Raw genomic sequence first — 27868 nt, forward strand, 5'->3', positions numbered from 1 at the left:
TACAGCTGGCATTTCCAAAGCCAGGGGAAAGAGTGAAACATCAGATGGAAAAACAGGAGGACAGTGGAAAGGAGCAATAGCACATTTTGTTCTCAGCAGCAGAAATAAGACTGAAACCAAAAAAAACACGTTTTATTTCCCTTGCTTGGCTGTGTGACCGAACCTCATCACAGCTCACAAGAATGAAGTCATAGTAGCTGTGTCCACCAGGGGGCGCCTCAGATCACACCTCCCCCCCTTCGCAACAGCTCATCTCTCCTTCAGAACCCCCGCTGTTGGCAGATACACTGAAACACTGGCATTTACATCAGACCAGTATTTATTTCAGAGATTTGGTTGATGTTTTGCAAGTATAATTCTAAACCAAGTTTATATCTAAGTCTTAATGGAATCTCAGCATTTCCGTAAGATCTTTATCATTAACAAAAAACAATGAAAATAAGTTATATTCATTCCTTTGTGGTGTCTATTAATACACGAATGCCTAAAGCATCTTTATTGTGTCTATTTGTAATGTGCAGTAATTTAAATCTTAAAGTGTGACATTTCAGATGGAGGATATTGATAGTCCGTGCTGTCAGTAATCTGCAGGAGGTGCATGCTGGGTAAAAGAACAGTGTGTGAGATGCATGAGACAGCAGTGCTGTTTCTCACCGGGGTTGCTGTGCTACATTCCAATGTGTGCAGCTGTGAGCAGTGGGAAAGGCAGGGGTCTCACCTGGTCATCATGGCGAGTGGGTGAGTTTCTGATGTCAGCAGCTTAAGGTGTCTGTTTCCCAGCTCCTGACAGGGTTCTACGTCTCTGACAGGGTTCTGCGTCTCTGACAGGGTTCTGCATCTCTGACAGGGTTCTACGTCTCTGACAGGGTTCTGCGTCTCTGACAGGGTTCTGCATCTCTGACAGGGTTCTACGTCTCTGACAGGGTTCTGCGTCTCTGACAGGGTTCTGCGTCTCTGACAGGGTTCTGCATCTCTGACAGGGTTCTGCATCTCTGACAGGGTTCTACGTCTCTGACAGGGTTCTACGTCTCTGACAGGGTTCTGCGTCTCTGACAGGGTTCTGCATCTCTGACAGGGTTCTACGTCTCTGACAGGGTTCTGCATCTCTGACAGGGTTCTGTGTCTCTGACAGGGTTCTGGCCCGGAGGACTTCAGCCACCTGCCTCCAGAGCAGCGGAGGAAGAAGCTGCAGGCGCGGCTGGAGGACATCGGCCGGGACATCCAGAAAGAGCTGGACCAAAAGTACAGCAGCAGCGTTACATATTCACACAACGTTCTTACATTATTACTGCTTTACTCATGGAGACACGCATCTGCAGATTACAGTTAACTCACAGAAACCTGTCGCTGTAAGTTACAGCTGTGCTCACAGAGACGTTTGTGAATGTGTTTCTGTCGGCAGAGGAGTGTGGAGTTTTACTGTGACCGTTTCACCTTCAGGGACGCTCTGACGAAGATGCGAGATGTTTACACAAAGAACCCTCAGATGGGCGACTCCAGCAGCATCGACCCGCGATTGGCTGAGATCTGCCAGAACATCGAGAGGCTGCGGCTCGAGGCGCAGAAGTTTGAGGTGCCTTTTGATGTTTTCAGCTGTGTTCTATTCTCTGCTTCATTAGCTGTGTATGAATAGGCCTGTAGGAACAGGCATCGCCCCAGAAGACTGATTGAATGGCCATCTATACAAAACATACTTCCTGTAAACTAACTCAGGAATGTGTGTGTTCCTGTGTACCTGTGTGTGTGTGTGTGCGTGCGTGCGTGCGTGCATGTGTGTGTGTGCGTGTGTGTGCGTGTGTCTGTGTGTGCGTGTGTGCATGCGTGTGTGCATGCGTGTGTGTGTGTGTGTGCGTGTGTGTGCGTGTGTCTGTGTGTGCGTGTGTGTGCGTGTGTGTGCGTGTGTCTGTGTGTGTGTGTGTGTGCGTGTTTGCGCGCGTGCGTGCATGTGTGTGTGTGCGTGTGTGTGTGTGTGCGTGTGTGTGCGCGTGTGTGCATGTGTGTGTGTGCGTGTGTGTGTGTGTGCGTGTGTGTGCGTGTGTGTGCGTGTGTGCATGCGTGTGTGTGCGTGTTTGCATGCGTGCATGTGTGTGTGTGCGTGTGTGTGCGTGTGTGTGCGTGTGTGCATGCGTGTGTGTGCGTGTTTGCGTGCGTGCATGTGTGTGTGTGCGTGTGTGTGTGTGTGCGTGTGTGTGCGTGTGTGTGCGTGTGTGCATGCGTGTGTGTGTGTGTGCGCGCTGCAGGGCTGGCTGGCAGAGGTGGAGGGCAGGATGCAGAAGACCGATACCCCTAGAAGACAGAGCGGAACGTATGAGACTCAGAATAACACACCTGTGAACAGCACCTGCACACAGGACCGAGAGAGGTACAGTCAGGCAGTGCCATGTTTTACTCACTGATGTACCTGAACAGGAATTTTTCCCATGAGGTCCTGGGCAGCTTTGTGACGCATTCTTTGTCGAATGCTGTTGAGTAACTGTGCAGCCTGTGTTTGCGTGCTGCGGTTGCTATATTTACACTGTGTTCCTCTGAGTAACTGTGCAGCCTGTGTTTGCGTGCTGCGGTTGCTATATTTACACTGTGTTCCTCTGAGTAACTGTGCAGCCTGTGTTTGCGTGCTGCGGTTGCTATATTTACACTGTGTTCCTCTGAGTAACTGTGCAGCCTGTGTTTGTGTGCTGCGGTTGCTATATTTACACTGTGTTCCTCTGAGTAACTGTGCAGCCTGTGTTTGCGTGCTGCGGTTGCTATAGTTATGCTGTGTTCGTCTTTGAGCAGCCCTGATGGCAGCTACACAGAGGACCAGAGTTCAGAGACCCAGCTCAAAGCTCCAAACTCAGAGCTAGAGGACGAGTTTGAAGACGAGGAGCCGCTGCCCACGATTGGAACCTGCAAATCGCTGTACCCCTTCGAAGGTAACGCGCCTTTCACCCTCAAACACCCTCTCACCCACACCCACTCCCTCACACACACACCCTCTCACCCTCATACACACATACCCTCTTACTCTCACACACCCTCTCACCCTCACACACACACACCCTTTCACCCTCACACACACATCCCCTCTCACTCTCACACACTCTCACCCACCCACACACACACACACACTCTCACCCTCACTCACAAACAGAAACCCGCTCTCACTCTCACACACCCTCTCACCCTCACACACCCTCACCCACACACACACACACAGACACACAAACTCTCACTTTCTCTCACACACACACACACACACACACACACACACACTCTCCCTCTCACCCTCACAACCAGGTGTTAAAGTGGGTTTTAGTGGGCGTTCTGGCACCTTCGATTAATAAATTCATTTTTTCAGAGTTCATTTTTTGTGCGCTGCAGCCTGGCGTTCCTTCCAGCTGATGCCACCGAGATACTCACTCAACAAAATCAGAAAGTAATGTCACCCATGGCCCCGCCCCCACACTCAACACACGCCCTTTTTCTGTTCGCATCCCTTTCTTTCAGTGGGTTCATGCGTGCAGATGTCAATAAACATCGCGGTCGCGGTACTTATCGTCAGCATCTAACTAGCTACAGAAGGGGAGCGAGTTGCTTTTTTCTGAAGTGGTAGCCTAGGTAATTTCAAATGCAAAGTTTCAAACAGAGCTTTGGCTAGCACTTCGGCTAGCTTAGGACTTTAGGTCCTGCTCAGAAGCAAAGCTAGCACGGGGGTTATTTTTCCCTGCTGCACCGCTACCATGCCCATAACCAGCTATGAGGTCACCAAGGTCCGGACCTCGATAATTTTTTTAGAGCTAAAAATAAAATTTGAAGCTAAATACAACTGGATAAAAAAAAAATCAGCGGTTGAGAACTTCTCCGAGACGAGTGCATGCTTAATTCAGTTTAGAATTTAGTATCCGCTGTGTGTGAGAGTTGTGAGCGCAGCCCCTTGCATCGTCAACGGTACAAACAATGATCATTATGCCATTATCTGTAAGAAACATTCACAACGGTAATCTGGTACAGCGTCTGGAGTAAAGGCGATTGTATGAAACATGTTAAATATGCGTACTCTGGCCATCATGAAGACTAGGCTGTTTCTTTCATATTAATAGGCTAGCTAATGTTTCACACAACGCCATCTTTATGTTACATAAAATATTAAATGAGATTTGCAGGGGACTACAAAGCTAAGTAGTAACATTGGTATTTTGATGAAAGTGTGTTGGAAGCTATCTGTCTTTCAGCATTGGTTTTCTCATCAGGAGTCTGACAGAGGGTCATGTCCCTTTCTCATCTGACATACAGCTGTGATCAGTGACAGACTGCATGTGCCCTCCACCCACCCGCCCCCCGCCCCCGCCCCTCTCCCCTCTCCCCTCTCCCCTCTCCCCTCTCCAGGTCACAGTGAGGGTACGATGTCAGTGGCGGAGGGGGAGATTCTGCATGTGATTGAGGAGGATAAGGGTGATGGCTGGACTCGGGTGCGCAGGAATGATGAGGAGGAGGGCTACGTTCCCACGTCCTACATCGAGATCTTTCTAGACACCAACGGCAAAGGTGCTGTCACATATATATAACTGCACTGCAGGACACAGGGCCACCGCGCTTGCTGCAGGGGATTGTGGGATTGGTGGGGAGGTTAAGGGCGCGTACCACAGCTTGTGACTTCGACTGCATCTCCCCCTTTTAGCCGACAGAAGGAGGGTGTCTAACCTTCACACCACCATACACATCTTAAAACACCTTTTCACATCAGTATGCACCTGTTGACATCTTAAAATACCTGTGCACACCTTTCCTGGTCCAGGGACACACCGGTCTGCACGGGTGTGATCGCTGCGTAGCTCACTGTGGGTCACTGTTCCCGTCGCTCTGACAGGGACAGTTCTGCTGTCCCCAGCCTCCAGGCCACACGCGTGTCCCAGAGCACTGCATGCTGAATGCTTTACTGTCACGAACAGTGTCAGTATTACACCAGTACATAATACCTACTTTCATTTTTCCATTTCAGCATGTTAGCTGTAATTCAGTTCCAAAATGGACCAAAATGAACTCAGTCAACCCCAGGAGTGTTTAAGGCTAAATTTCCCTGTGGGCGAGAGCAGTGAGAGCTCTGTAAGTGCGCATGCAGTCAGACGCATGAGCTGTGTGCTCACCGCATGCTGTCAGCCACGCCCGCATGCATGACCTGGGAGTGTGCGGTCTTCCAATGCAGTCTGCCTTTGGCCCAGTGGTCTGCCATAGAAAACACACTTCCTGCATGAGTTTGAGTGACGTTTGACAAGCATGGGGGAACCTGGCAGAAACATCTGGAAATCCTGGATACATGCTAGTGGGGGTCCTGCAGTAAGCGTGCTGTGGGGTGTGTGTGACGCACACCGGGGGTGTAGGGTAAACGAACTCCTAACACCGACACTTCTCCAGCTCAGAACTGCAGAGTTCAAGCCAGATCAGAAGTGCAAACCCTGGGAAAATGTGACAGATTTTCTCCATCTACGAGTTTCTTCTTCTGTTTTCTCTTTTTCTGCATCCTCTCTAACCTCTTTTGTTTGTTTGTATTTTTTATTTTATTTTTATTGCAGATTCCTAAAAGTGTGGGGCTGGTGCAGGAAGGGGAGGGGTGACAGATGGCCTCCTGTTAGAGCGTTAGGCAGAGAGGGCAGAGATGGAGCCTCCCTGTCTGCACTCGCATCTGCATCAACTTACACGCAAACTTATTCAGCAACCATCACGTTAGCTCATTTTTCCTCAAAAAGCTTTCTGAAAAGCTTTTCTGCTTGCCCATACTGCACTGACAGATCACTGACTGCTAACCAACCGCTCACTGACCGCTCATCGACTGCTGACTGACCACACTCTGACCACTCACTGACTGCTCACTGACCGCTCTGGCACTGACCCCGGCGCAGCCCCCTGTGGTCAGAGGCGGGACCGGAGCAGGGATCAGAGTGCAGCGTGGTGTCAGAGCAGCTTCATGCCACAGGCTTCTCTGTGCTGTGAGTCTCACAGGAAGGACGTCTCTCTTGCTTCCTGTTGGAGCAGGTCACATGACCACTCCCTTGCCTCTGACTCCATCCACCTGTAGCTGTGACAGTCTTTTCTCTGCCCATGCCCTAGGCTGTAGCTATAGTGATGTGTGTCTGACCAAACCTCCCCTCCCCTGACACTGCTTCAGCCAATCACAGAAGGTTCTGATGGGCGTGGCCTGCCATTTCAGTTCAGCTGCTGCCTTCTTATCTGGCTTGTTTGCTGCCTGTGGTTTGATTTGAAGTCCTTTAGTTTCATTTTGATTGTGTCTCTTGCATGCCCTTGCATGTGTTACTGTGTGACCTGGAGTTTCCACACTCACATCACAGCAGTTCTCATTGCATTATTTCCTGATATTAAATATGCAAATATGAGAATGTGCTTTGCAGTGTGTGCATTTGTGTGTGTGTGTGTGTGTGTGTGCGTGTGCGCGCGCGTGTGTGTGTGTGTGTGTGTGTGTGTGTGTGTGTGCGTGTGTGTGTGTGTGTGTGTGTGTGTGTGTGTGTGTGTGTGTGTGTGTGTGTGTGCGTGTGTGTGTGTGCGCTCCAGTCTTGGTTACTTCATCTGTGTGAGGAGTTTGTGTGGGCTGCAGCCTAAAGGTGCTTTGCTCAGTGGTGCGGTGTTAGTGTGGTCTGGGTCTGTGTGATTGCAGTGTAGATTTAGTTTTATTTTATGCACAAAGAGAAATAGGCACACAGAAAAGAACTCATTGCACTGTTATGTTTTGTCTTTTTCTTGTTTTGGGCAGATTGCTTTTTTCCTTTCTGTATAATTGAAGTAAACCTTTTGCCTGTCTTCATCTAACCACTGTAAGAGGTACAAATCAGAAATTTGAGATTCGGATCTGTGGATTTACACAACAAAGAGCAATGTATAAAGCTGACCTCATCTGCTGTTCTGTACGCGACTACCGTGTCTGAATGTGTGTCCATTTGTTGAAGTCTGGTAACTGATCTGGGATCAGCAGAAATCCTTGTAAATTTGAAGGCTTCTGTCAATGTCAGTAGGCCTCTGTGGCTTCCTCAGAGTCCAGACAGTACTAATTAATCAGCAGAATTAATCTGTGTGCTAGAGCACTAGGAATAATGTCCCTGCACTCAATGGCGACTGAAGGACAGCTTTCAGCCAATCTGCAGACATACTCCCAGAGCCCACAGCCACACCCCTCGTCCTCTGATTGGCAAGGCTACTGATTATGCAGAGTGACAAATTTCAAAGAACTCCTCCCACTAATCCAGTGTCCTGAGAATAAACCCCATCCACCCTCTCCAACCTTGGCCAATCATCTGGGGTCTGACACTGATCCTTCTCTTGGTTCACATGTACAGAAGAACTTGGAAATATATGTAAATGTATAAATAAAGAAAATCCATCCAAAAAAGTTTTTAAAGTTTTAGCTGTAATTTCACTGATTAGATGACATTTTTTGCTTTGCTAAATGTGATTTTGTTTTGTAAAATGAGTCGAATGTTCTCGTGTTTTTTGCACTGACTGCATAACATAGTGTTTACTGTGCCAATTAAACTGCACTGCACTGGGGAAGAGCTGTGTGTGGTGCCTTTACTGCTGTCTGTGCTGTTTCAGTGCCAAGATCTGCCCGTAAGCAGGGACGGTAACAGGAGTGACAGTGCCGTGCCGGGAGCACAGGTCACATGCCAGTGCTGTGAGAGGCCCAGTGCAAAACCCAGCCCCGTCTGAAAGGAGAATACAGGCACGTCTTTGGGGAAGGAACCTTCTGGAAATGCAATTTACAGCACCAGAAAGCAGAGCCATTGCAACACCTCTCTCCTCTCCTGCCTCTAAATCTTCCTCTCTCTCTTCCCTCTTTCCTCATCCTCCTCCAGGAAGAGCTGCTTACATGCTTGTTCACCTGGAGAATTGTATCAACTGACCTTCTCATCTGATTTTCAGCAGAAAGATCAGAGTGATTGCATCAGATTACAGCTCCTAATCCCCCCTGTTCAGGAGAGTATGGCACACCTGGCATCCCATCCTGGCATCCTTTGTTCCTCACTGAAAGGAGCAGAATGCCTTTAGAAAATGAGCACACCTTCATGTGAAAAGTGCCATAGAGCCCCTTCCATGTGTTTTCTCAGATAACATGCTTAAAAAGAGAAGTTTTTGGGGAGAGAGCTTTCATGGCTTGAGTTAAACAAAAATAAATTCTCCCTCAGACACGCTGTTCTGCTTTGGTGCAGCCACACAGACTCAGCGATGCTTACAGCAGGAATCCCACCTCCCTCCCAGAGCTGTGATGCGACCATCACTCTGAGCCATGACCACAGCTTTGTTCTAAAATGAGAAACTGCCTTGGCCTGCTGTGGAATGCAGTGAACAGCCGCACACGTGCCTCCACGGGGTCAGCAGCACTGCCTTTTCCTCAGTCTGCCAGCTCCTTTGTGACGCAGGTCCGCTTCCTCTGGGTGAGATTTTTATTGTTCTGAGGAACGCAGTACATGTATCTCACTCCAGCAGACACTTCCTGCTTCCTGTTGAACAGGATATTCTCCTTCACGCTTAATTCAGGACAAATCAGCAAGAGTGCACTATAACTGAAACTGGACTGGTCCAGCTTTGATTTCAAAGAAAGAAAAGACTCCTTTTCTAAAAGTAAACCTGGTGACCTCAGACTGCAGTCTTACCACCAGCAGAGTGACTGCTTCCACGGGAGTGTGGATCCTGAAGACGACTATACTATCAACATGAAACACAATGCAATGTTTTCCTCTTCACACACCATCATACTGGGGTGAACTCTGACCTCTAATCTTAGCTGTCTTTACAAATAATGCCCCCAAGGGCTGAGCTGAACCACAAAACCAAATTCTGAAGGGAGGCTGAGCACTCTCAAAGCTCATCTTCTCATGTGCAGCATCCTGATTGTTTCTGAGTTTGAAGTAATAGTATTGTAATGATATAATATGTGCACATGCAAGGCTCACTTTTATAGGAACACTGTGTGCACTGGGATTCATTAGGACGGGAAACAGGAGGTGAGAGGCTGGAATGAGGGTCATTCCTGTGTCTAGCAGAGAAGCAGCAACACAGAGTCTAAAGCAGTCTTCCTCAGCACTGCCACAGAGTCGAAACTACACTGCTTTAGCAACAACACATAGTATCCTGCCACGGGGTCAGCAGCAAACATTTTATCTTGTGCCTGGTGTTCAAACTGTTAGCGTGTATACGTCTGTAGTCTCATGTAGAGAAAAATACCGCAGTTTTATACCACCAGCATAACTGTTTTCTAACAGTGAACAGGAGTTTTATTTTTTGAAAAAATATCCACACAGTTCACTGATCACACTTCCTTAAAAGACACCGATTCCCTTTTGAGCGGCTTGATTAGATGGTTTTGCGTTTTATCGTGGGAAAAGGCAATATTCACAACATTAAAGGACAATCTCCAACATTTTGATAGCCTACGTGTTGCAGTTTCGAAAATTCTTGGCACTGGGTCGCCTGTTTCATCCGTGTGGAAATATTCCTGAATGATGTCATCATTTTGATCTCTCCTGTCTATACAAGTTGCTGAATATATTGTGCACTTAACTGGACAATCTTCCAACCAAAAAACATTTTGTGGGCGAAAATATGTAATGAGGGTCTGAACATGTTGAAAAGAAAGAAACATTTCTATCCAAACAACTGTAGAAGTGTTAGCGGTTTCTCGTCAGGACTCCGCGATAGTCGCTTAAAATAGTAGCAGCTGTGTGCGGGTCGCACACGCGTAGGATATGCTGAAAATCTGATTCATTAAGCGGTTTGAGCAGGATGGAGAGTGTTTGTGCTGAAAACGCTTTTATCAGTTAGAAACACACACAGGAATTCCGGTTTGGAATTGTCCGTCCAAGTCCTGACATCCACAGGAAAGCTAGCATAAAAAGCAACTCATAGACGTCCAAAGCCATTTCATGTCTCTAACGGGTTCACTGGACCATCGCAAAATTGACCGTGGGCTGCAATCTAATGAAAACTTTGGAATTAGCTAAAAAGGGAGAAAAACTATGGACCTCTTTTTATGAACACTCCGTCTCACAGGCAGGGAATATGGAGGTATGCTCATTTCTCTTCGTAAAATTTGAACCCTGAATTATAATACATCATAAATACGCATGTAAATGTTTGATTTCCCATTTCTCACAGTTATTATCGGAAATAACCATACAATATAAGAAAAAAGCGCATATTGTGCATGACATACCATGTTCAACATGATATTTCTGCTTCATTGTTATGAATTATGGAAACCAGGGAAACTTCACTGTTTAGCACATTTATGTTCATCTCAACAGGATTTTGTTTCATTTTGACTGGAGTGCAAAAAAAAAAAAAAAAAAAAAAAACCCAAAACGTGCAAATAGCTGTTATTACGTTGAACTGAGACCAATCTATGGCCTATTGCAGTTTATGTAATTTATTACGGTGTATGTTGGTTTTAATTTCTGTCATACTGGCTTTTGGTGACAGTTGATGCGTTTGACTTCGTGTTCCCCCGTTTGCGATTTGTAAGAGGCGCGGAACGCCAGCTCGTTTAGGGGGCAGGCGCGATACCGCAGAAATCAGGGAGCGCAAAACCGTGGGCTACAGATCCTGTAAAAGTGTCTGTCCCGCCTGTCCTTACCGAACAGAGGAGAGTGAAGGCGTTTCTAGCAGTTTCAACAAAATGTCCATCAGAAACAGGCCTGTTTTGCTCCCCTTTAAGGCAACATTGCCGCCAAAGAGATAAGAGTGAAGTATGCAGTGCCGCCTGGAACACGCCCTGATAGACTTCCTGAAAGCCTGGGAGGGCGCCGAGCAAAGCGCCGAAGTTGGCAGCTTTCCTGATTGGATCGAAAGGATATAGGCATATAACTCGAAGGCGCTTATGCGCTCCATACCTGATTGATAACTTTACTATTTTCAATGGCAGACAGCGCCTGTGGCGTAGATATAACAGTTTGTGAATTATTTAAAGGTACAAATCACCATATTACTGCTCGTAGCTTTAAATGGTCACGCGCCCATTTCTTCCCGTTTGCGCTGTAAACGGGAGCACAACAACACCTGCTTTACACTTCAAACACTTTCCACTCCACCCGAAATCCCGCAGGGGCCTCACTTTCGCGCAACTTCAGGTGGAATCATGTTAGTGACGTAACACGGGGGTGGTCACGAGGCCTTGAGATGCCTCGGAAGGGTCTGTAGAAGCTGTTAGAATAAAAACTCCAAAGTTGTAAAACTACACACTTAAGACAGAATACAGCCCCACACGGCAGAGGACATATATTTCAGAGGCGGTTTTAATTTTGAGGTGACACTTCTAGAGCTATTCCAGATAAGATTTATTCCGAAGGGCTGGTTTACATATACATTGTGTTACGTAGCAGACACTGTTACCCAGAGCGACTCCAAAAGTATAGCACAAAGTGCATCCAGCAAAACGACAGGAAATGTCACACGAACAAGGATACCACCGTCCACGCACGAAAAACGCCAGAGCTAAAAACAAGGCCTTCAAGTGGGTACCTGGTCCAGCGCACAAGTGCAACACAACATGCCCAAAAAAGGACTGTACCATTCCGATACACACACTGAAGCAAAGCTCGATCATATAAAGGAAGGAATTAGATGCAAATATTTAACACTATGTGACAACGTTGTGACACTGCAGTGTCTCTCATTAGCCTCATCATGATGGATTCCCGTAGACAGACCCCCTTGTCTTTGTCCGACGAGGCTGGCGCTTCGGCGCAGGCACACCCAATTAATTCCCTGCTTTGTTAACCAATTTATTAACTAATTTAAAGACTAATTAGGCTAGCAATTAACCTGCACTCGAAAACTAACCAAGCCAAAAAACAATGCACAACAGTGATGAGAGTGAAAATAAACTACCAAAGGCTACTGTGAATGATATGAATGAAAAAAAATGCAACGTACGGGAAAGAGTTCCGCAACCCCGCAAAGAGAGATCCTCTCCTGTCGCGACCCACGCTGATGCCCAGCGTGGCCACCGGTTGCATTAAAGGAAATTTGCCCCCAGCTGTACAAGCAACAGCGCAAACTATACAGAGTTTCACCCTAACTCTAACCCCAACCCTAAACCTGAGCACTCCGCTACCTCCACCTGCTACCCTAACATTCACAAAGGAAGCACACAAGCTACTACTTGAAGCTGATGTCTAAATGAATTACATTATCACACTTTATTTCATTCGTCATTACATCCATCAATTCAGAACTCGGTGTGTGGTATTTAAGAGTGTTTTAAATATCATTCTTTGCTAACCGGTTGTATTTTTGCTGTAACTTAAGTTTTCGTGAAAAGATATATTTGGCTATCTCGCGAATTATGGACAAAACACGCACTCTACACAGGAAGGCCACAGGAGGCCCCACAGTGCAGTTTTATTCTCCAACTGTAAACGCATAAAGACAAATTAATTCTAGATAAGCAGAACATCAAGTAAATCGTAGAGATGCTCTAGGCTATAAACTGTCAACCTGGCTCTAGTATAACCGATTCATTGTTTTTGTTGTGTGCTTATGTTCCATGACTGAAAGTATCAAACCAAATGCTACATTTTCACCCACGCATGACTTGAAAATGCGTGTCACTAATTACAGATATACCCACACACTGGGTTTAAGAACTACACTGGTGTTGAAGTCCATTCATGTTTTGGAAATGTCTGATGAGGGGACAAATGCATTCATCTTCTGGGCTCTGAAACTGCAAACACAACATCACAACACTCTTAGCAGGCACCATCTACTGGACTCCTTGTACCTGTCGCTAGCGTGCTATGGATACAGAGCTGAAATTCTCAGTGACGGTCAGTGCCACAGCTCCCCCTGCCGGAGAGAAGAGGACAGGAGCAGCGCCGGGCTCACGGTGCATTATTACTTTTGGTACGCGCTAGGCCTGTCTCAAACTCGTACCGTGAGTAATAATGCGCTGTGACCGGAGGAGTCAGCGAGGGACCCGCAGCTCATCCGGCAGACACCTGCAGCACCCGATCAGAACCACAGACGCCGCTCTGCCTCATGGTCCTAAAGAATCAGGCAGCCAGCAGTATCTGCTGCAGACCTAACATGCTGGATACGTGTGAGGGGCTGTTTTCTGACAGGCTTGTTTGTATTTTATCCTTCAGTGGTGGTATCCTGTGCAGCAGAATGAACCACTGGAGTAAACCCAAGCTTAAACTCAACAGCTCCTCCTGCTGTCAGATCTGTGACACTGCGTCACAGTAATTCTGCAAAAATGACATTTGATTGACAGTGTAGGACAGGGATGATGGTGTGATGTGCGTTGTATTGAAGGTGGAGAAGCAGGAAGTGCACGATGGAGAGGCAGCAGGTCGAGCAGGTGACAGCAGCTCTGCTTCCCGTTCCTGTCGGGCTGTTTCTGACCTGAATCTCTCCCTCTCTGTCTTTCTTTCTCTCCTGGTTCAGTTTTCTTTGCTTTATCGGCACAACAAATTCAGTATTTGTATTGACAAATCATTACACAGAAATGATATTTAAAGTTACTTTGGTAATTAGCAATAGTGATGAAGAAACATCCACAATTTACATTTGTGTCCCTCTCTTGTGTCTCTTTATTCCACTCTCTCTCTCTGCAGGGGGTGCAGGCAGTCCAAACTCCTCCATGCAGTCTTCTTCCTCACTTAGGGCGTGGCTTCTCTCTCACTGGATGAGGGTGTGGCTTCTCCCCATGTTAGGGTGTGGCCTGTCAGCACCTTAGGACGTGGCCTCTCTGATTTACCCAGATTGCCATTCTCAAAGAACATCCTGACAACATGTGTGTATTCCTGTCTTCTTTTTTTCTCTCCTTCTGTAAATGCCCACATTTATAATCTTTATTCATGTATTTCTGTGCATTACTCTCTCTCTGACTCTGCAGCAGCCTGTGGATCTGTGAGAGCTCGCCTACCCTGAGAACCCCTGAGGCTGTGCTGTGTCTGCGCTGGTAGGCCCCCCTCCCCTCAGCATGCTGGGTGATTCTGCCAGAGTCTGTCACCCCGGCTGCTGCTGCCTCTCTCCACGTGTCCCACTCTATCACTTCCTGTAATTCTCACATTGAACATTAATTTCTCATGAATATTCACCTGTGTACCTGTAACCTGCTCTTATCAGACTGGACACTCACATACAGGAAATGACTGACTTCAGATCAGTTATACTTTATTGGATTGTCTCCAGTTTTAACAGCTTCAAATCTGAGAAGCCAACATGCTGTCTCTCTATTTAAATGAGCTATAAATATTATGGTACATAAAGCTGTATATCTTTACGCTTTGTTTGAAACACACTGCTGAGAGGGTGGTGACGTCCTCAAGTACATACAATCTGAGTTAAATTGCATACATATAATCTGAGTTAAATTGCATACATATAATCTGAGTTAAATTACATATATATAATCTGAGTTAAATTACAGTCAGATAGAATAGAGTCTCTTGTGTTTTTCCTGATAAATTGTGCTCTTTTGCATTTGTCATCCAGGTTTTCCAGGATGGAAACAAACAAGAAGTGCTGATCCCAGTTCAGTCAGCTGGAAAATCTTAAAGGATAATATTTCATACCACAGGGCTACTCAGCAACGAAGTTTCCCCTTATGAGCATAATTTATTGATTTATTGATATATATCATGTATTTTGTTATGTTTATTCTCACGTGTTCTGTTAGCAGAATAATATCCCCTTTTACCAAACCGGTTGGAGTGGAGAATGATTAAATGGATGAAACTGCTTCAAATGCTGGGTTTTCTATGTTAAACATAACAGCAATTTTATGACTTGAATTTTGTTATAATTTCATGTGTTGTGTAGCTCATGTCCAGGCACACACAGAATTGTTGAGAAATGTGAGCGGAGATAAATCTCAGACAAATATGTTCTGATTGCTGTTCTCATACTTGCATTCATAATTTAATAACACTGATGAGTCATAACACCACCATACACATGCAGCTACAGTGCCTGGCTCCAAGCCATATGGACACAAAAGACCTTCAGTAAAAGAAGGAAAAGAGCACCCCACAGCCAGGATGTGACCTCTTAAAGGTCACCATCAGGTCTAACACAGCTTAACTGGGCTGATCCTGGCCAATGCAGGCCAATGCAGACCAAAGTGGGCCAAAGTGGGTCCCAGGTAAGGAATTCTGTCTGGTTTGGCTGATGGATACACCTCAATCACTCAATGGCCCATTGCTGTGATTGGCTGCTCCAGAGATCTCCAGGAACACAGAGTGCATGATGTCATAGCATTTCTGGGCCAGCGCTGACACATCGTTTGATGTCATGCCCTTCGTCTGTATCTTTGGGAGGATCTTCAGTTTGATGGTACCTGGTGAGGAAACGCAGGGATGGTTACAGTTCACCCAAGGTGGAGGACATGGAATTCAGCTTCTACGGCCGGAAGGTTTCAGGCATTACTAATTGCACACATATCTGCACTTTAACAACTCATAAAACTCACAACTCATAAATTCCCAACATTCCTGCATTTTCCAACACTGCAGGGAGTTCAGGTCCCCTGGATCAGGCTCAACTGGAGCTTCAACGTTGAGAATCTGAACCTGTCAATTTCACCTGAGGCTGATGATGTCACAGGAACCTGATGATGTCATAACCCCACAGTGACGGACTGGGGCTAGGAGGGGGGGCTTACCTGATTTAAACTGCTATGATGTCATAACGCCACAGTGACGGACTGGGGCTAGGAGGGGGGGCTTACCTGATTTAAACTGCTATGATGTCATAACGCCACAGTGACGGACTGGGGCTAGGAGGGGGGGCTTACCTGATTTAAACTGCTTTGCTTTGGGGATGTAGAAGCTACTGTAGGAAGAGAACACTATTGGAATGATGGGTACCTAGGAGAGGAGAGGAAAAACAAGGGTCGTAGGTCAGAGGTCACTCCCACAGCCTGTCTGCAGGAGATTAGGAAACTGTGGCTGTCCTCTCGTGGAGGTGTCCTGGCTCACCTGGGCCTGCACTGCCAGGTGGAATGCACCCTTCTTAAATGGCAGCAGATCGCCTGTATGGTTCCGGGTGCCTTCAGGGAAAATCCACAAACGGATCTAAAAACAGGACACCCAGAGGTGTCCCCCAGTAGAGAGAATAGACCACAATTCATTTGAAAGTGATGATAAGCTGTTTTTTTAGATGCTCCTGCTGGTACCAGTGAGAGAGGGGGGGCCCTATATCAGTCAGAGAGAGAGGGGACCCTGTATCGGTCAGAGAGAGAGGGGACCCCCGTATCGGTCAGAGAGAGAGGGGACCCCGTATCGGTCAGAGAGAGAGGGGACCCCGTATCGGTCAGAGAGAGAGGGGACCCCCGTATCGGTCAGTGAGAGAGAGGGGACCCCGTATCGGTCAGAGAGAGAGGGGACCCCCATATCGGTCAGTGAGAGAGAGGGGACCCCGTATCGGTCAGAGAGAGAAGGGACCTCGTATCGGTCAGAGAGAGAGGGGACCCCTGTATCAGTCAGTGAGAGGGGGACCCCTGTATCAGTCAGTGAGAGAGGGGACTCCTGTATCAGTCAGTGAGAGAGGGGACCCCGTATCGGTCAGAGAGAGAGGGGATCCTGTATCGGTCAGTGAGAGGGTGGGGCCCTGTATCAGTCAGTGAGAGAGGGGACCCCGTATCGGTCAGTGAGAGGGGGACCGCTGTATCAGTCAGTGAGAGAGGGGACCCCACTGGAAAACTGCAAGTTTCTCCTGCTCACCTCCTCCCTCTGCATGGTCCTGGCAGCCTCAGCCATCACACTCTTGGCGTCGTCAGTCTTCCTGCGGTTGATGAAGAAGACTCCGGCCAGCCAGGTGGCCACGCCCACAGTGCCCGCGTACAGCAGCTCCCTCTTAGCCACTGAGGTGCAGCGGTCAGGGAGAACCTCCATCTGACCTGCGGGGCAGAGAGAGCTCAGCTACTTATTAAAGATCTTCTGCAAATCCTGTATTTGGGATGGCTTAATCCTATTCTTTCATTAAAGAGGTACATGTGGACTACTCCCCACAAACTGCAACTTGTTCAAGGACACACACAATGGGACATACTCTGATGCAGTACCTTTCTACTGATAATCTTATTTTATTAGATTATGTGTTGAACAATCCTTTTCTGATGGATAATTTCATCATTTTGACTGATAATGTAACATGCCACAAGATAAAACCTATGATGTAAATGTGTATCTCAACCTCTCTCAGATCGTATTATTTACAGCACATTTTACAATCAGGATCCAGAAAGCCCAGGCCAGCTAGGAAAAACTGAGAAATTATGCCCACACTCCAGGAAAAGGCAGCTGAGAGACTTGTGGGAAAAAAAAAAACAAACAAGGCTGTTTTGCTATTCATTTTGGTTTACATGAATCAATTATTCATGCTTTATTTAACATGATTTATTCATGTTTTAAGAGACATTTTCTCTTAAAAGTCACCTTTTTCTCTCTTTAAATCAAAAGTTGACAATGACCTCCTCCAACATTAATATTACTGTTTATTTCAGTATTAAATTAGTCACAGTGAGGGGCCTCAATGGGTTTCTGAACAAATTTTACACAAAATTTGGCGTCGTCTGGTCCTTCTGTTCCAACATGTCCCTAAACAAATAATATTGTTGCAAAACAGAGAAAACATTATTTCAGCAAAAACAATTTTGGCCTCTGAAATTCTCTTGCAAAATAGAACACAAAATCAATATGAATCACATAGAATCACAAAATAAACATGGCAAAAGTTCATGTGTAATTTTACAGATTAATTATATTGGCTGTTTTCATCACATTATCCAGCAATTAATTACACTGCCCACTTTTATTAGAGAAAATATGTTACAATGATTTATTACATAATCTGATGATTATGACTTTTGCGAGTTGTGGCACATTAGCTCTCAAAGGACCAATGACATCAGAGTTTTACCAGGACCAGTTACCACAGGGCTGCAGACACCACCATCACAAATCAAACACAAGAAGTCACAACCACATGAGGGTGTACATGGCTGCACAGCTCACAAACTAGCACATAAACCCCTGCATATGCACTGTTTATACTGACACATTATCTTGGGAATTTGTTGTGCAGTACATGTCCACGATGATACCTCTCTCCAGTTCTGGGCACTGGGGGGGGGCTGCTGGTCTCTCTGAACCCTGGACTCCCATCAGGTGAGTGGCTCACACTAGCGTCAGCACAGCTCTTTGGACCCGCACACAGCCTGGACCAGCGCCAGGTGCCTCTCAGAGCCAGACCCGGCTGCCACTCCCTCCCTCCAGCTCTCTCTCTCTCAGAGTTCAAATATGACAGATACTCCATTAATGAAGAGGTGCAGTGCTGTGGTACTGAGTGAGGTGCAGTGCTGTGGTACTGAGTGAGGTGCAGTGCTGTGGTCCTGAGTGAGGTGCAGTGCTGCGGTACTGAGTGAGGTGCAGTGCTGTAGTACTGAGTGAGGTGCGGTGCTGTGTGGTACTGAGTGAGGTGCGGTGCGGTGCTGTGGTACTGAGTGAGGTGCGGTGCTGTGTGGTACTGAGTGAGAAGCAGTGCTGTGGTCCTGAGTGAAGTGCAGTGCTGTGGTACTGAGTGAGGTGCGGTGCTGTGTGGTACTGAGTGAGGTGCGGTGCTGTGTGGTACTGAGTGAGGTGCGGTGCTGTGTGGTACTGAGTGAGAAGCAGTGCTGTGGTCCTGAGTGAAGTGCAGTGCTATAGTACTGAGTGAGGTGCGGTGCTGTGTGGTACTGAGTGAGGTGCGGTGCTGTGTGGTACTGAGTGAGGTGCGGTGCTGTGTGGTACTGAGTGAGGTGTAGTGCTGTGGTACTGAGTGAGGTGTGACTGGGTGTGTGACCTCAGTGTGCTGTGGGGTGCATACCTAGGACATCTAGGGAGCTCTGGTGGTTGGAAATGATGACATACGATCCCTCCTCCTGCAGGTTGTCCCAGCCGCTCACTTCGTAGCGCAGACCCAGGAAGTACTTCACATGCTGAAGCAGGAAGTGGATCACCCTGTCGTCACAAACAGGCTTTCTAACTCTCCTGAACCCCTTGCGTTACATTATCAGAATGAATGTGTGTGATTAAACAACTTTCTTTCTCTTTCTGACTATAGGTTAACTGATGGATCATCATCTTAACTGGCATTTTAATAATACAATCATGAAAAAATACATGGGCATCAGTTTGTGTGCATGCATGATTGTGTGATTATGTGTGTATGTGTGTGCATGTATGTGTGTGTGTCTGTCTGTCAGAGCATTTGCATGCACACGTGTGTGTGTACGTGTGCGTGTGTGTGAATGTGTGTGTGTAGGTGTGGGCTTGTGTGTGTGTGTGCTTGCTTCTTTGGAGTAGAAGCCCTGCTGAGTCAAAAGACCTTTGAGCTCCACACACACTCTTGCACTGTCAGCTGTAAATGAGTGGCTTCACCTGTGCCCCCGGTTTACCCCACAGAAGCCCTTTGCTACAGTATCCACTTTATCTACACAGACTTTATCTTACATCACTTCATGCAGTCATATGTGGCCCTGGCATCAGCTCAGAACAGCAGTGAGTGTACAGTAAGCCTGATAAGGCCTCTGCTGGGTGGGCTTCACTCAGGCTGCAGCATTATCAACACAGAGACATTTCAGCCCCCCAGCGAGGGAGGCCTGACACAGTTATAATGCCTACACTTCACAAATGAAGGAACTCAGTGAAAGTGAGCTATGGCAGTCAGGACTGACACATCACCCAATTTTAAGATTAAAGAATTACACTGTGCATTGCACCCTTAGGACATGCCTACTGGTCAAAGCCTTTTAAGAGACTCTGAGACTCCTCAGTCTCGGTGCAGACACAATCGTTACAAACCAGCTACTCCTGGCTCAAAAGCATTCCATTTTAAAGGCTGGAAAGGGAAATAGCCAGGAAAGCCTGTGTGTGCTGTATGAGTGTAGAAAAACACAACAAACCCAAAAGTGGCACGAGGCAGACCTCCAAACCAAGATAGCCAAGGTGAACTCACTGACTAATGATCTCCTCTCCAGCCAGCGCATTCACTTTATTTCTGTTTACAAACAAAGAGGCTATAGTCCAGTTCCCAGCTTCAGTTCCCAGCTTCAGGTTCTCAGCTTCAAGTTCCCAGCTTCAAGTTCTCAGCTTCAGTTCTCAGCTTCAAGTTCTCAGCTTCAAGTTCTCAGCTTCAAGTTCCCAGCTTCAAGTTCCCAGCTTCAGTTTTCAGCTTCAAGGTCTCAGCTTCAGTTCCCAGCTTCAGTTCTCAGCTTCAAGGTCTCAGCTTCAGTTCTCAGCTTCAAGGTCTCAGCTTCAGTTCTCAGCTTCAGTTCCCAGCTTCAAGGTCTCAGCTTCAGTTCTCAGCTTCAGTTCCCAGCTTCAGTTCTCAGCTTCAAGTTCCCAGCTTCAGTTCTCAACTTCAAGTTCCCAGCTTCAGTTTTCAGCTTCAAGGTCTCAGCTTCAGTTCCCAGCTTCAGTTCTCAGCTTCAAGGTCTCAGCTTCAGTTCTCAGCTTCAGTTCCCAGCTTCAGTTCTCAGCTTCAAGTTCCCAGCTTCAGTTCTCAACTTCAGTTCTCAGCTTCAAGTTCCCAGCTTCAAGTTCTCAGCTTCAAGTTCCCAGCTTCAAGTTCTCAGCTTCAGTTCTCAGCTTCAAGTTCTCAGCTTCAAGTTCTCAGCTTCAAGTTCTCAGCTTCAAGTTCCCAGCTTCAGTTCCCAGCTTCAGTTCCCAGCTTCAGTTCCCAGTTTCAGTTCCCAGCTTCAGGGACCAGACAAGGGACTGCAGAATGCAGATTAGTGTCCCAGTGAAAGCACACAGCACAAAACAATGCTGTGCTATGGTCCCAAACACACCATCTACCATCATACTGGAAAAAACAAACACCATAAATGAAGAAGCCTTGATCATTGCAGCCCCGCAAATGTGATCTGGTCTCACCACCAGAAGAGCAATTTGCACACTCCTGATCTTTCACCAACACAACAGCCACCAGCATCACTCTTCCATTCAAATTCACCACCACAGGCTCGGACCTCCTCTTCTTGCAGTCAGCAGTTCACCTTCACAGGTTTCCCTGGAAGGAAGGCTGCCACTAGCTGCAGGGGGACATTGACAGCAAGTGCCAACTCAAAGAAGAAAATATAGAACAGTGTGTACACATGATGTGTTGTGACCCCATCCTAACACAGTCTTGGTATCATATGCATGGACACACTGACACGTTTTAGAGGTTTTGAATATTCATGAAGCATTGTACATTGGGGCTCCTGAGTGAGTGAACCAGTGAAGGTGCTTGGTCCCTGCAGGCTAAGTGCCGCAGCTCAGCTCCAGGGTGAAGCCTTGTTTGAGTGTGCTGGCCAGGGTCTCCTGTCTCACCACTACAGTAACCTCAAGTGGCCAGTGAGGGGCCTGCAAGCTGCTGTCCTCCAATCAGCATTCAACTCACTGAGGTGCACTGTGGGACTTGTAGTGTGACAAATAGCTGCCAGCTGTGTGGCCAGAGGGCTGCCCTCCTTTCCCCTCAGAGCTGCAGGAGCAGGGAGAGCCAGGAGCCAAGCCTGGTGTCCAACGGCTTGGGGAAGCAGAGCAGGAAGCATGAAGAAAGTACTAAACACATTAAATACTGTTTATTTCGACTTTCATGGAGCAATAAGAAGTGGGAGGCTTGGATTCATTCCCCACCTCAACAATTAAGACCCTGAACTCCACCGACATCCTCATTCACTACCCACACTACAAAGAGCTACTGCAGCACATTCATGCTGGTTACAAATACCCACCATTCAAGAAAAAGGAGAATGACAGACTACTACAAAGCTGCCTTTGACAAAGGATACACCCTTCATACAGAAGGACGTCTGCCAAATAAATAAAAGATAATAAATAATCAATGATGATCCTGTCAGCTAATCACAGCCAGAGCTAACAGAATCAATGAGGAGGGTCGCACACTAGAACTGATAAATGTAATGATAAATGTAGACATCTAGAACTTATAATTTTCTGTGTAATCTAAATAAATAAATATTTGTTCTGGCGTTTCGTTCAATACATTAATGTAGTCTGTCTTGTGAAAGTTTCGGCAGCTACCGAAGAACCTAACAAAACCTTATATTCAGGTTTACGCTAGGACTGAATTTCTTCTTTTTTTTCAAAATATTAACTACAAGAATTTTATTACTCGTAGCTCAAGTTAATAAACACTGCATCCACGTTAAAAGTACTGACAAGTAGTTTAAAAGTTGTATGATCTTTTTCAGATCTCAGCTTTATTTAGATTTTGTTTACAGATTCAGTTCTTATACATTCAGCGTTATCGTAAAATACTACATCTGGGGCGATGTGGAAAAGTGGAAAAGTGACGTTGCCCTCCAAATCACACAAATTTGCTTATTTTTGGTATTAATATCCATAGGTTTTGAGCTACATATCTTACTATAATGAAGAAGTACGGTATTCGTGTTTAACGATTCGCAGGTTGGCGCATCTGGCCGTCTCCTGTCGCATCACTGCGAGGGGTGCGAAAACCAGCCTGGAAACCGAGCTGCGGGTGGCGGTGGCTGTTTTTTTTTTTTTTTTTTTCTTCAGAACCGTGATATTTCACAGTACACTACGGTCGCAGAGTAACAGAAATAATGGAAGATGGCTGGGTAGATAAGACAGCTAATGATCCGATTTGCCTCGTAAGGTGGCTGTTGCTTTTCTGCAAAGCTGGCTTGCTAACTGGCGAACAGTTTGATAGACTTACCTCATGTTTTCAATGCTCCTGCCTCCGCTTCTCATGATACATATTGGGATTGCAATGACAGCTAAAGTCATCATCCAGGCGGCGTAGAAACAGGTTTTAAAATAAAACACAAACGTGCTGCTGGACCACAGAAGCACCACGATCAGGGACGGCAGCAGCCAGAGCGCATCCATCGCGATAGTTCTGTTCCAGTGAGGTTAGGCTACCTGCACTACAACTTCCCGGTATATGAAAACACCTGAACAACTTTTATGTTGCACAATTCAGCATTCGTTTGTTATGTTGGAAACAGCTGATCAAACTGGTATTTGTTTCAGGTAATGGATTAAAAGCGTTTACGTGTTTTGCTATTCCGTGGGTTCCAAAATCTGGCACTTGAGAGTCTGTGTCCTTCCAGCTTAATATCCATACATGCAGTGGAAAGAGGGAAGTGAAATGCACGACGCCGCTCGTTCTTTTTCGGCTCAAATGGGTTTGGTTTCTAAATGTCCCTCCTAATATCGAGAAGTATCCTAACATACAACCCGGAATAAAGCTTGGACTTTGCGCCTCTCTTGCGCGACGTTACTCAATCAAATACCGTAAAACTTCCAATAAACGCCGAGGCGTTCATTTGCTGTAATTACTTAACTTTACCGGCGTTTATTGGAGACTCGGCGATAATAAGAGACATCTAAAGCCCTCAGGCTTCGGCTATATTGGTAGCTGAACTGACCGAGAAAGTCCACCGTTCTTTTTCCCAAGTAGCCTATACTTCACAAACATTATACAGCGCTCTTTGGTAGCAACTCAAACAGGAATCACTAATCAAGTAAGTTAAATATTGTCATTGCATGATGATGAGAGAGCACAATCTGTAAGAATAGCAGTATCACTGTGAATTTAGGCTACCATGATCCGAAAGAAAGCTTTTTTTGTTCGTTTATGTTTAATCAAAGTCGTGAATAGATGAACACGCATAAGGCAAATTGAAATCTCTAAAACAACCTCATTTAGCCTAATGTAAAAAAATATTTATTTGTGTTATTTCGTTTTTAGCCACATAAATAAATAAATAAATAAATAAATAAATAAATAAATAAATAGGGCTACTGTAACCATTTTAACCCACTGCTCTTTCGTCTTATAGTCACGAAAAATAAATATAATTTTCCCCGGCGTTTATTTCACTGAAAGGGTCGCGCATACCGGCGATTAAGAGACCTGCGTTTATTGGAGACTCGGTTATTATTGGAAGTTGTACGGTATCTGCAGTTAAAATATGCCGAAGGTACAGTCGGTTAGCTGCTACATAAATGCGAAGCACAAGTTTAAACGAACAAAGTCCAATTTCTTTGGGGAAGCTTTTAGAAATGCTTTCACAGATGTATCATTCCAACATTAAGGTTCATAACTAGAACTTCTGCGAATTCTAGTTATGAACTGCAATTCTCTTCAGTTCTTGTTTCATTTTCAGAGAACGAACTATAGAACAAAATGTTTATTTTGGGGTAAATATATAAATATAAAAATATTCTCAAACATCTGAATGACGAACACGAACAGCGACGAACAAAACGTTTTAGTGTTTTTATATTACAAATATGTGTAGGCTTTAGTAACTAACATATGTTTAGCAAAACTTTGCTTGAGATTCATACTCTAATTTGGCCATATAATAACGACCTTGAACTACGCAATAAGACATAGGCATATCTTTTGACAGTATTTTAAATCACTGAAGTTGCTAAACGTTTGCACGGTATTCTCTGACTACGTTCTTGCAAGTGTGCGGGGTGTGGTCACACTGCTACAGACGTCTGGGCTCTCCGGTCCTCTGACATCCAGGCTGATGGTAGCAGGAGCTGGTTCTGTCTGCACTTTTACAGTGGAAAAAAAGCCCTCGGAGGCAGGCTAACTGTCATTTGCCTTCACAGTAGTATAAGGTGGTATTGCTAGTATACACTTAAAGGTTCTTGAAACGAATTATATCATAAAATGCCCAAATAAATAAATATTAGCTGTATTAGGGCATCTGCCGGGCAAATAAAAAAATGTAATGCATGCAACGCAATGTCTTTTTCAGAGCAGATTCGGCTGCGTAACACGTCTTCCCTCTTACCAGCAGAGGCTGGGAGTAGCCTACCACATAGTGTTTAGTGCGCCATGTTTCCACATTTCAGCTGAAGTGAAGAGAAGTTTTATCTGCTGTCTCATACTGCGATGCTCAGATGGCACAGTGCAGCCTGGCCCTATTCTGCCTGATGAGCGCATTTGCACTCAAGCCGCGAAATTGCGTCGTGAGGTTTATTTTATGACGTCACTTGGTTACAGCAGTGTTTGTAGCAACCAAGCGGCTGCTTTTCAAACACATGGAGCTCGATCTCCCAGCCTCGGATAATATGAACACCGCTCAGGAAAACCCACCTTCAATGGCAGACCGCGACGCACCAGTGAAAACCAGCGATGTGTACAGAGTGGAGAAAAATCTGCCCGAACGCTTCAACAACCCTGATCGCATTCAGGGGTACAGGTGCGATTTCTCTTCGAAACGTTGCGACAACATTCGTATGGAATGGACTTGTGCAATAAGGAAACAGTTAGCTAGATATAGTCTAATAATAATAATAACAATAATAATAATAATAAAGTAAATACAGTGCTGTTCTTGTCATAATAATAAAAACTGTCTCGCTAGTAGGCATACTCGTGGTATTCGTGTGGCTTTAAATTGATCGGGCTTGCCAGACACCAGTGTGTGAGCCTTTCAGGGCAGTGCAAACTAAGAGTTTGCCTTCCTCATAGAAAACCAGCAACATTCGACAAAGAAGTTACAGCTACCGAGGTAGCTAGCTACCATGTTGTTAACAGTAATATTACTCATCAGATGTTTCTTCCGTTGGCATGCGTCTTAGTAAATAATCAGGAAGGCTCGTACCCTTGGTGTATAGTTTTCTCTTAGCCTATGTCACAACACTGTTGAAGGAAACACTGAATCGAGTGTCTTTTTGATTAGTTTTATATTGCAGGGTAGATTATAAAAATATACAATACAATTTCATAAGAAACAATTTATACATTTCAGCAAAAAAGTCATCCATCCATTATATCGGACAACCAACCAAACGTATGGAGGAAAGAAACCGACAGTCCACGAGATGCCTGTGAGTTTGCATGCTGCATACTAGCACTGTTTCATCTGAAATACGCTGAGTGCTCTGAGAGGGGCTGACTGCCGGAACCTGTCTGCTCCACAGACGGCGTTTCACGGGGACAGCCGCAGGTTCACCGAGCATCTCCTGAAGAGCGGAATGTACAGAGACCACCGCCTCAACACCTACATCGACACGGGCAGGGTCACCACGCTCAGCGCCAAAATCGAGTCCCAGCACAGAATCCGATATCACCAAACATACGGCCGGAACCGAAACGTCCAAACTGGCAACACTGCCGATGAACTGAAACGATAGAAGTAAAAACAACGTTTCCGTTTTCTCTATTCACTCACGCTTCTACGGGATCTGTGCTGACAAAATGACCTTTATAATAGAAAAAAAAACTTTGCGTAAATATGGGGTGGAATGAAGTCAATGTGTGGTCTTTGGCAAATATAAACACTATTTGAATATATGAAATACACCCCCTCCTGCCCAGCGTATCCACACACCAGCAAGCTCCTTTATGAGGGTTATTTTCACTTTTAATGGACTATTCTTCATTTCTTAAAATAAAAAGTCAAATCAGAACTAAAAGTGGGCTGTGTAGTTTTGGATTTCCTGGTGGAAGATGGTTTGTGTTAACTAATCAACATGAACAAACCCAAACGTTTGAACAGGAAAAGTAGCCTATATAACAGTGTTTCTCAACCCTACTCCTGGCGGCCCACTGTCCTGCATATCTTCTGTCTATCCTTGCTCTACCTACCTGACTGAAGTCATCAGTGGCACTTTTGATTAGCTGAGCACACCTGTGGGCCTCCAGGAGCGGTTTGAGAAACGCTGGCCTTTAAAACAGCGCATGTAATGAAAAGTGTTGTATTTGACCTGGAGTCATTAGTCTTGATTTGAGACAATGCCCCAGTCCTCTCTGCTGTGAGGAGCTCCCTGAAAGAGGGGCACGAAGCTGCTCCTCTCTCCTCTCTGATGGTGCTCTCTCTTGCCTGAAGGTGCACTCTTTTCTCTGAAGGTGTTAATGAACCTGCTGCTTATTACTGGAAGTCAGCAGGGGGCCTGTGCCTTGAACGTGCCTCCATATTGACACTATGCTCTGCAAATTCTGCTGAGAAATGGATGCTGACACAGCATGGAAATGGGAATTTTTAGGATGATGATTTCAGTGTCAGGATGGGGTCTCACACACACAGGCATGTTCTCTTTTTCCTTTTTTACACGGGCATTTTCTTCTTTGATTTGGCACTCGCTGCTGACGTCATCATTCAGCTAGTGTCCGCCTCCCTTCCAGGTGAGCCTGTACAGGTGAGCTGCTGACCGGAAGAGGATGAGAGAAAAACCGTGGCGGCGAACTTGAAACGCGGCGATATCGATACACTTTGACTATTTTAGTGCAACTGGGTTTTGTTTTGATTTGGAGCAAGCAAATTGCTGCTTTCGTCCTGAGACAGGTAGGCAGAACTTTTGGGGATCTGAACGATTTTGGATCGTCTGCGCTATTTGTTTTCGCCGAGACGCAGGGAGATAGTGTTTGTGGGGCGCAGGACGGCTTTCAACGCCTTCATCTTGTTTCGTGCAAATGTTTGTGGCCGCCTGGACTCAAAGCCTCCATGACGGAGCCAGCGTCGCTGATCAGTTTCCTGAAGCCAACATGGACTGTCGCCTCTATCGCCGTTTTAGCATCAACCCACCGCCGTGGCTCCGCCGGCTGTGGAGCCCACAGGACCGAACCCCGGGACGAGTTCCCCGGTGCCCGTAAGTTCACCTTCGCCACAGACTCGCACAACATGCAGTCAGGTTACGCTAGCTTTCTGTTTTTAAGCCGTGAACATCGTTTGTGTTCGATAGTGATGGGAATAACGGCTGTTTGGAAGGAGCCGTTCAAAAGAATGGCTCATCTTTCTTTTAGGGGGCGGAGGTTACTAGGTTTATCTGCAAATAATCATATCGTATAATGATACTCGTATTGCCAGACGTTGTGCTTTGCAACGTAACCGCCATGAAAC

General features: G+C 46.0%; 3 protein-coding genes and 1 long non-coding RNA gene across 7 annotated transcripts in view; 3 read left to right on the forward strand and 1 right to left on the reverse strand.

Annotated features, from left to right (window-relative positions):
- LOC118775984 (formin-binding protein 1-like) overlaps positions 1-6382 on the forward strand; it is a 38449-nt gene extending 32067 nt beyond the window's left edge. Inside the window, exons 12-17 of one of the 2 annotated variants that reach the window (XR_005004902.1) lie at positions 1133-1242; positions 1441-1573; positions 2241-2362; positions 2776-2912; positions 4366-5082; positions 5550-6382. Coding sequence is in view for 1 of the 2 variants with exons in the window: in XM_036525994.1 (XP_036381887.1) it covers positions 1133-1242; positions 1441-1573; positions 2241-2362; positions 2776-2912; positions 4366-4524; positions 5550-5557 (669 nt within the window). In the remaining variant the exon portion in view is untranslated. The remainder of the gene's footprint in view (positions 1-1132; positions 1243-1440; positions 1574-2240; positions 2363-2775; positions 2913-4365; positions 5083-5549) is intronic. The other variant, XM_036525994.1, reaches the window with a different exon arrangement.
- Positions 6383-9861: 3479 nt separating this feature from the next.
- Positions 9862-14820, forward strand: LOC118775990. 3 transcript variants are annotated; one of them, XR_005004905.1, is made up of 5 exons: positions 9862-10047; positions 13297-13342; positions 13599-13777; positions 13880-13945; positions 14482-14820. It is a non-coding gene; the product is annotated as an uncharacterized LOC118775990 (long non-coding RNA). The 3 variants fall into 3 exon arrangements; XR_005004903.1 differs by lacking the exon at positions 13297-13342 and having other exon boundaries at positions 9863-10047; positions 14482-14672; XR_005004904.1 differs by lacking the exons at positions 13297-13342; positions 14482-14820 and having other exon boundaries at positions 9863-10047; positions 13880-14475.
- Positions 14821-14848: 28 nt separating this feature from the next.
- LOC118775988 (1-acyl-sn-glycerol-3-phosphate acyltransferase alpha-like) lies at positions 14849-23169 on the reverse strand. Its single transcript, XM_036526001.1, has 6 exons — positions 22714-23169; positions 18853-18986; positions 16710-16885; positions 15966-16061; positions 15782-15854; positions 14849-15325 (listed from the first exon to the last, which is right to left on the reverse strand). Exons 1-6 carry the CDS (start codon positions 22884-22886, stop codon positions 15168-15170), a joined length of 810 nt encoding a protein of 269 aa, XP_036381894.1. The 5' UTR covers positions 22887-23169; the 3' UTR covers positions 14849-15167.
- Positions 23170-25035: 1866 nt separating this feature from the next.
- c4h9orf116 (chromosome 4 C9orf116 homolog) lies at positions 25036-26349 on the forward strand. Its single transcript, XM_036526002.1, has 3 exons — positions 25036-25225; positions 25778-25856; positions 25950-26349. The coding sequence occupies exons 1-3, from the start codon at positions 25065-25067 to the stop codon at positions 26160-26162; spliced, it is 453 nt and encodes a 150-aa protein (XP_036381895.1). The 5' UTR covers positions 25036-25064; the 3' UTR covers positions 26163-26349.
- Positions 26350-27868: the final 1519 nt, after the last annotated feature.

The sequence above is a fragment of the Megalops cyprinoides genome, chromosome 4, assembly GCF_013368585.1.
Source record: "Megalops cyprinoides isolate fMegCyp1 chromosome 4, fMegCyp1.pri, whole genome shotgun sequence".
In the NCBI taxonomy this organism is placed as follows: domain Eukaryota; kingdom Metazoa; phylum Chordata; class Actinopteri; order Elopiformes; family Megalopidae; genus Megalops; species Megalops cyprinoides.